This window comes from Sebastes umbrosus, chromosome 11 (genome assembly GCF_015220745.1).
Source record: "Sebastes umbrosus isolate fSebUmb1 chromosome 11, fSebUmb1.pri, whole genome shotgun sequence".
Lineage (NCBI taxonomy): Eukaryota > Metazoa > Chordata > Actinopteri > Perciformes > Sebastidae > Sebastes > Sebastes umbrosus.
Window position 1 is genome coordinate 15,031,463 of NC_051279.1, and position 7,668 is coordinate 15,039,130.

Consider the following 7,668-nt stretch of genomic DNA (forward strand, 5'->3'; position numbering starts at 1 on the left):
AGATAGTCCAGATAGTCCAGATTGTCCAGATAGTGCATGTTTTAAGTTTAAAGTCCTCATAGTTTTCATGTGGGGGTCAGCCTTGGTTGTGGAGCCTGATGGCCACCAGCAAGAAGGACTGACCTAGGCGTCAGTGTCAGTTAATGCTGGCTGGGGTTTAGCAGACAATTCTGCAACAAGATTATTGAATAAAAGATGTTTTGGTTCTTGACAGATCAGACAGAGATCAGTTTTCTAGGAAAATGTTCATTATTTAACCTGTAAGTTGGCGGTGTATGATTAAATTACAATAAAGCCAGGTATAAATGATGCAAATAGTGTTATAAATACAAAGTTTCACCACTTGTGTTTGTCCATGCAAATAGAGATATACTGTATGCCTTTTACATAATAAACCTAGAGGAGCTACAGCCCCCTCTGGTGTCCACACGGTGGTGCTGCAGACATGTGTGATGTTTACTTCCTGTTTGTGTCTACTAGTTCCTGTGTGCTGCTGCTGCCATCAGCAGGAGAGCAGCTGTTCTCCCAGCAAGTCAGTGGTTTTGTTCTGTTTGTTAATGTTAGACTGATGAAACGATGAGTTTATTGTGAGTTAAATGTCTCTCCTCGCAGCTGTGTCGTTAACAGTAAAGTATAGTTGGAGAGTAGAAAACAGTGGCTAACGTTAGCTTACCTGCTAACAGGGAAGCCAGCTGAACACCAAAACGGTGACATTCCTCCTTTTTCTGACTTCATATTTGACTATTTATCAGCCTTACTCTTTTCCACACGTCCTCTTGCTACAAACGTGACGGTTTTATGAACACATTGAGTGTTTGACCGTGTTTTATTCACACTTCAGTCTAGCTAACGTACAGTAGCAACAGTCGCCAAGGCAACCATGAACATCCTCCCGAAGAAGAGCTGGCACGTCCGCAACAAGGACAACGTCGCTCGCGTGCGGAAGGACGAGGCCCAGGCAGCAGAGGAGGAGCGCGAGGCCAAGCGTCGCGTGGAGCGTGCAGAGCAAGAGGTGAACCCGGTGTTGTCATGACGATGATGATGGTGATGATGCTGCTACTGATGATGAGTAGTTATTTACTGTGCAGACCTACAATGGGTCATAACTGAGCTGTCCAAGAGTCTGAGTCCACCTCCAGCACCTCAAACACCTTTGTGTCATTATCATCAAACACAGAGTTAACTCAAATTAACTTATTTAAACGACATTGTAGGTGAAAATGATTTGTAGGTTTTGCTATTTCCCTTATAGTTCCCTTGTTTTTTTGCCCTATCCCCTTTGCTGCTGTACACTGCAAATTTCCCCACTGCGGGACTAATAAAGGAATATCTTATATTATCTTATAAACGTCAAGTATATCATTAAGGCTAAAACTAATTATTCATTATTCATTCGTTTCGAGATTATTTTAGTCATTTAGTATACAAAATATTAATAATTCCATTTATTTCAGAGCCCAAGGTGACATCTTCAAAGAGCTTGTTTTGTTCGACCAACAGTCATAAACTCGAATATATTCAACTTAATATCATATTTTACAAAGAAAAGCAGCAAATCCTCATTAAAGAAGTTGAAAAAAGCAGCAACAATTAGTCAACTATTAATAGTTGCTGCTCAACCCCTTTATTTCTTGACCATTTCAGCTCTTAATTCACACTCAGTATTAGCAGCCATGTGTTAATATGTGAGCTGAGTGTTTGGCGTTTCTAACTTTGATAAAGCACACACAGAAAGGCGCTGCAGAGCACAACTCTTCTCCCAACATTACATACTTTATTCCCCAAACATTTTCTGCCTTCATCAAGGTGAAATGTCTGACAACAACGTGAGACAGCCTCACGAAAGGTTGTGAGATTAAGACAAGAGATTTTGGAGCGGCGTATTAGATGATGCTCTACACAGCCATCGTCAAAACAGAAAAACACCTGAACACACTATTTAGTTTTTAGTTTTTTCCCTTGATGTATTTCTACTTCATACTAACATTTCTATTTTAATTTGTGTGAGTTTTATTTTTTGAGGCACATGCGAAATTGCATTTAACAGTTGAGCTGGATAAAGAGATAGTATTGGTTATAGACTCAGACTGTTGGACCTGACTGTGCACATTTAGAATAATTATAGTGTTCAATAAATACATGTCCTTACTGTAATATTTGTTTCTGTTCTTCTATGCTACTATTGCTAATATTTATAAAGTAATCCTTAAAGGACTATAAAATGTGTCTTTAGGAATCTGTACCAAGCTTGTAGTGAATTTAGTCTTCATGTCATCTCTTTATTTCCAATGGTATCATCCTAATATTACTATACAAACTCACTTTTATGCTGCAGTATTTGTATAGTTTCTTTGTAAAATACAACAAACGATAAGGCTGAAAGGCTTCGTGGTTGAAGCTTTAGTTACAGTAAATCAATAACAAGACTGAAGCAGAAGGAGACTTACCCCAGCCTGTGTGGAATACCTATATTCCACATCATGCATCATAAAGAAGCATTTATTGTTCTTTATGTAGTTTGGAATAACGACTCTTCCTCTCCACAGGCTCGTACAGAGTTTCTGAGAAGGAAATCTCGAGCTTCTCTCCCTTCATCAGGAGAAAAGAGGGATGAAGATGATGATGAACGAAGTGGAGGAAGTGGAATTCTGGAGCATCTTAATCTTTTTCCCCTGGAGGAGTCCTCGGAGAAGAAGGGGAATGAGGAGTATCTCAAAGAAAAGCAAGAAGAAAAGGTGACGGTCACTCTCACACGTCTCAATCACAAAGATGCTTAAATAGAATAATATAGTTGTAGTTTACGTATTAATAAGGTGACGTAAATAAATAAACCATGAAAAGTTACATTCAATTTGGACCATATGTTATTACAAGATCCACTTACTTGGGTTGGGGTTTTCCAGAGCTTTCAGCCACGGCAACAAGATGGGTCCACGAGATGTGGCTGAAAGCTCCAGAAAAAAAAAACGTGTGACCCTGTAATTACAATTCTTTGTCAAACTGCTGTTTTCAAGGTCAAGAATTAACCTTGAAGCTCAACTTGCATCAGTATTGTAGCGATCACTATGAACGATAATGAGACATGAAAAGACCTGTTTAGCGTAGAACTACCTTTTCACACAAAGGTCTAACATGAGCAAACAACCGTCTGGTGTGAGCGGTCAAACTCAAATTGATCTTGTGTTAGGTTTGCCTGTAAAATTGGTATAATTGTACCACGGGGATTGCAGTTGTGATCACTAGGGCTGCACAATTAATCAAAATTTTATCGAAATTGCAATATGGCCTACTGCAATATTCTAGTCTCAGGAGGCGCAATATTTGTTGAAGAAATATGTGTCAAAATACCATTTGAATTAAATATTGTCGTGCTGCAGAGATGTCCTGGCCTACACATCATATTGCACAGACTTAAGAAGACATCTTTGTTAGCAGATCCCTGCAAAAATCACACCATAATCGTTTGAATAATAATGATTTAAAAATGACCATTCCCTTATCAGTTAAAATAATCGCAATTTGACTAATAATTAGACTAGATTATTTTTTCAAAATCGCGCAGCCCTAGTGATCACTATAATTTGAACTAGAAGTGCACTCAGAGAGTGCAGAACTATGCCAAGGCAGGTTTCGTGTACGTCGCACACGTAGTGTGCCTTGGTTGAAGTAAACTGTAATGTCACCGTGTTTGATGAGGAAAGCTGGCAGAAGGAGAGAGCTGGGTGATGCTTCATGAACGTGTCATCAGTTACACTGCGCTTGTCTTAAAGCCTGTGGTGTTAATGCACAGGCTGAGCGAAGTTATTAAAAAAAAATCCCGAAGCGTGAGCATGAACCGGATTGCCACCAAAGTCTAATGGATTGTTCATTGTGCCACACCCCACCCCTCCAAACAATTTCATTCAAATCCATCTCAGACTTTTGGAGTTATCCTCCAAAACAACAAACCAACAAACCAACGTTGGTGAAAACATAACCTCCTCACTAGGCCTTCGGCCTTGGCGGAGGTAATAAACAGTGCGTCTGTTGTGGCTCATTTATTGATTGAGTTGTTTGGGCAGCAGTTACACACTACTGGTGGCATATTGAATCAGATATTTAAAATCAGTGGAAGCGGTCAGTCTCTTGTTGTGGTCAAAAAGCAATATATATTCTGGATGCAGCCTAGCCACATTATGCATACAAGCAGTGTAAACAGATGGAGCGTGAGAGTGGGGAAAACTAATGCAGACAGAGAGTTAGATAAATAAAACCACATGAGACACAAACTGCTATTTCTAAGTGTTAAAACACAAGGATGTGATTCAGTTTTCAGAGATTAGCCAAATGAAAAGTGAATCATTCTACAGTTTTTTTCTCCTTCTCTACATTTGTAATTTTTTGGCACTGCTGTAACCACACAACTCATTTTAATTACTGTTGGTTTTCCTTGTTTTTTTCCAGGAGAAGCAGGAACGAGCCATCGGCTTGCTGGTGTCTCTGGGACCCCAACCGGGGTCAGAAGTCACTCCGTGGTACCTGAAAACTGGCAAAGAAAAAGAAGAAAGAAAAGAAAAAGAAGAGAAGAAAGAAAAGGACAAGAGGAAGGGAATGAGTGAAGAGGAGAAAGAGAAGAGGGATCGCAAATTGAAAGATCTTTTAGACCCGTTGAAAGATATGAAGAAAGCTCTGGCTGTAAAGGAGAAGAAATACCACAACAGTAAGAAAAGGGAAAGAAGAGACAAAGGGGAAAGGAGGAGCAGTGGAGAGAGGTAAGAAAGTCAATTTCTCTGGTTACTTATAACATTATAATAAAAACTAATAGTAAATATTGAAGCATCTGATATGACGTAATTTAGTGGATTAATTTCAGCCCAGTAAATCTGAATACTGTTGTCAGGCTATTAAATAGGTGTTATCGGTCGCTATAAGCCCCATAGATGTGGGTCAATATGGGCCTACTACACCCACTAGTAGCTTTTATCCTCTATTTACATGGTAGATCACCTTAAAAGGTATAAAAGAAGACGGTTTTCACCAAGGAGACTAGAGTTTGCATCTCGTGCGAAACCAACAATGTGTGGTTGTTACAACCCAAAACATGATGTTTTTCCCTGAACTTAACTGTTTGTTTTTTGCCTAAATCTAAAGAAGTTGTAATTTTGTTGCCTAAACCTAAAGAAGCCTTATTGTTTGTGTTCAAATTGTGATGTTTCATTCAGTTTTACAACAATGCACAATGTTAGAACGTGTTGCTTTTATGTTTCACTTTCACTTTTACAAGATAGTAGGCGTAGTAGGTCACTATTGACCCACATCTATGGTGCTTATAGCGACTGATAACGCCTATTTAATGGCCTGATAACAGTCCAATCGGGTCAATATTTAGACATGATGTGCATGATTTTTCTGTTTTTCCTGTTTAGTCCTGGGTTTTAAAGGGATAGTTCAACATTTTGGGAAATATACTCATTCGCTTTCTTGTTGAAAGTTAGATGAGAAGATTGATACCACTCTCATGTGTACGCCAAATGTGTAGCTGGAGCTAGTAAGCTTAGCATAAAGACTAGAAACAAGGGGAAACAGCTAGCCTGGCTCTGTCCAGGGAGACAGTTCTTGGTTTCCTGATGATTAAGGCATTGAGTGTGAATGTCATATGAATAAAATGTGATAATGTTGTAAATGTCCTTATGGAGAAAGATAATATAATCTGCCTTTCTTCTGTAGCTCCATAGAAAGGTTACGTGCTGAGCGTTTACAGAGGGAGGCTGAAGAAAGGAGGAGAACTCAGGCTCTGCTCGACCAGAGGAACGGCAAGAGGAAGGAGCCAGGGAAGGAGACGAATGAGAGGGAGATGCCGTACAACAGCGCATACTTCCCAGAACTTGCTCGAAAGCGCCAAAGGCGGGATCGAGACAGCTGGAGGGAGGAAATATTAAAATCATGAACTATCTTTATAGGTCGTTTGAGGAGTGTGACCTGTGTATATATAATATCGAGACCAGTGTGTTTCCAAATGAAGCAAATGTCCAGAGGAAAGAAGGTAACATGGGAAGTGTGCAGAGTAGGTTTAGAGCCACATTAAGAACATACTGGTAACCTGGTCATGTTATTGTCAGAAAGTTGAAGAGGCAGCTTGTAGGCCAACTTTTAATTTATTTTTGTTCACCCAGAGGGTCAGAGGTCCGGTTCAGATACAGTTACCTTTATTCCCCTGCAGTGTTTTGCTCATGATCACGTCAGCAGGGCAGATGGTTGCCATCACGGGGGGCTTGAAGCTCTCAGCAAAGAAAACATGCAGTGAACAACAACAACAAAATATTGTTTATACTATTGCTGAAATGCAAAGAGATTTGAAGATGATAGAAAGTCAACACACACTGAATGAACACGTCTTTCAGTAAAGAAATTAAACTGGAGAGAAGAGCTGAAACAGTTAGATTAGCCGATTAATCAATTAGTTGATCGACAGAAAGTGTATAATTTCACTTATTTTTCAAGCTGAATTGCCAACCATTCTCTGTTTCCAGCTTTTCTTTGTCATGTATTACTTTAAGCTGAATTTATTTTTGTTTTGGACTGTCGGTCGGATACAACAAAAACATTTGAAGAAATAAAAAAGGTGCACCTAATAAACAGGTAACTGACTAAACATGTATACAACAGCTTGATTTTCTTTTTTTGCCGAAAATGAATGTTTTTAATATAGTGCAGTTATGAGCATTCACACAATATCACTTGGAATACATTTCAATGATAGTGTTTATTAATAGTGTTTATTTTTTGTTTATAAACTAAAGACGGCTTGCACTGTCTCAATTACAGCTGCAGTAGGTAGAATTGGAGCAAATATAATTTTAAAAAGTATTTTTTATAAAACAGTCACTATATCCTGACAGTAGTGCATGAGACAGGTAATCTGAAAAAATCATGTGCCTCTGTGTCCTCCGGTGCTCCTAACGGCGTCTAAAGATTTCACAGACCGGTGGAAAACAACCAATCAGAGCCGAGCTGGAGCCTGCCGTCTCTGAGCAGCTGTCAATCACTCACAAACTCTGATCAAATGGTCAAACTAGGCAGCGCTGATCAAATATGAATCAATATTCTGTTACTGTAATGCCTATTTCTCGCCTCAAATGTTTTCAGAAACATCTTGTAGTGTACTGTTTAGCTGTAAAATGAAAAAGTTTGTGACCCGGCAGCCATGTTGAGATCAGTTGAGGAAATACCAAGCATTTCATACTAAGGTTTCGGACATACTAAAAAATCTCACACACTATTTCAGCATACCGAATAGCATGTTAGTGTGGAATTTCGGACGCAACCTTGAATTTAATTATGCTGAAAGTTATGGAATTTTTGCACAATGATGCCAAAAACATTCTGCCTACTGCAGGTTTAAAGGTCCCATATCATAAAAAAGTGAGATTTTCATGTTTTTTTATTATAAAGCAGGCTTAAGTCCTATATAAATACTATGATAGTATCGAAACACTCAATCCACGGAAATACACACAGCCCATATTCAGAAACTCTGCATTTGAAACAAGCTGTCAGGATTTCTGCCCATTAGTGATGTCACGAATATACAATATTTAGACCCTTTTCACAATTTTAAATGTAAACATTCTGAATGTGTCCCAGTTTATTCCTGGTTGCAGTGTATGTGAATGACATCAGCTGACAGGA

The 7,668-nt window shown here is 39.0% G+C and overlaps 1 protein-coding gene across 3 annotated transcripts; it reads left to right on the plus strand.

The window, feature by feature from the left end:
* leng1 (leukocyte receptor cluster (LRC) member 1) lies at positions 1 to 6,637 on the plus strand. 3 transcript variants are annotated; one of them, XM_037784631.1, is made up of 5 exons: positions 1 to 540; positions 842 to 1,012; positions 2,547 to 2,735; positions 4,444 to 4,751; positions 5,707 to 6,637. In XM_037784631.1, the coding sequence occupies exons 2-5, from the start codon at positions 881 to 883 to the stop codon at positions 5,924 to 5,926; spliced, it is 849 nt and encodes a 282-aa protein (XP_037640559.1). In that variant the 5' UTR covers positions 1 to 540; positions 842 to 880; the 3' UTR covers positions 5,927 to 6,637. The 3 variants fall into 3 exon arrangements, with proteins under 3 accessions (XP_037640559.1, XP_037640558.1, XP_037640557.1); XM_037784630.1 differs by having other exon boundaries at positions 2 to 532; XM_037784629.1 differs by having other exon boundaries at positions 470 to 707.
* The last annotated feature ends 1,031 nt before the right edge of the window (positions 6,638 to 7,668 follow it).

Excerpts from the sequence above, each read along its gene's own strand:
- leng1 (XM_037784631.1), top strand. The coding sequence starts at position 881 with ATGAACATCCTCCCGAAGAAGAGCTGGCACGTCCGCAACAAGGACAAC. Across the intron at positions 2,736-4,443 it reads AAGAAAAGCAAGAAGAAAAG|GAGAAGCAGGAACGAGCCAT; the intron begins GTGACGGTCACT and ends GTTTTTTTCCAG. Across the intron at positions 4,752-5,706 it reads AGGAGGAGCAGTGGAGAGAG|CTCCATAGAAAGGTTACGTG; the intron begins GTAAGAAAGTCA and ends TTTCTTCTGTAG.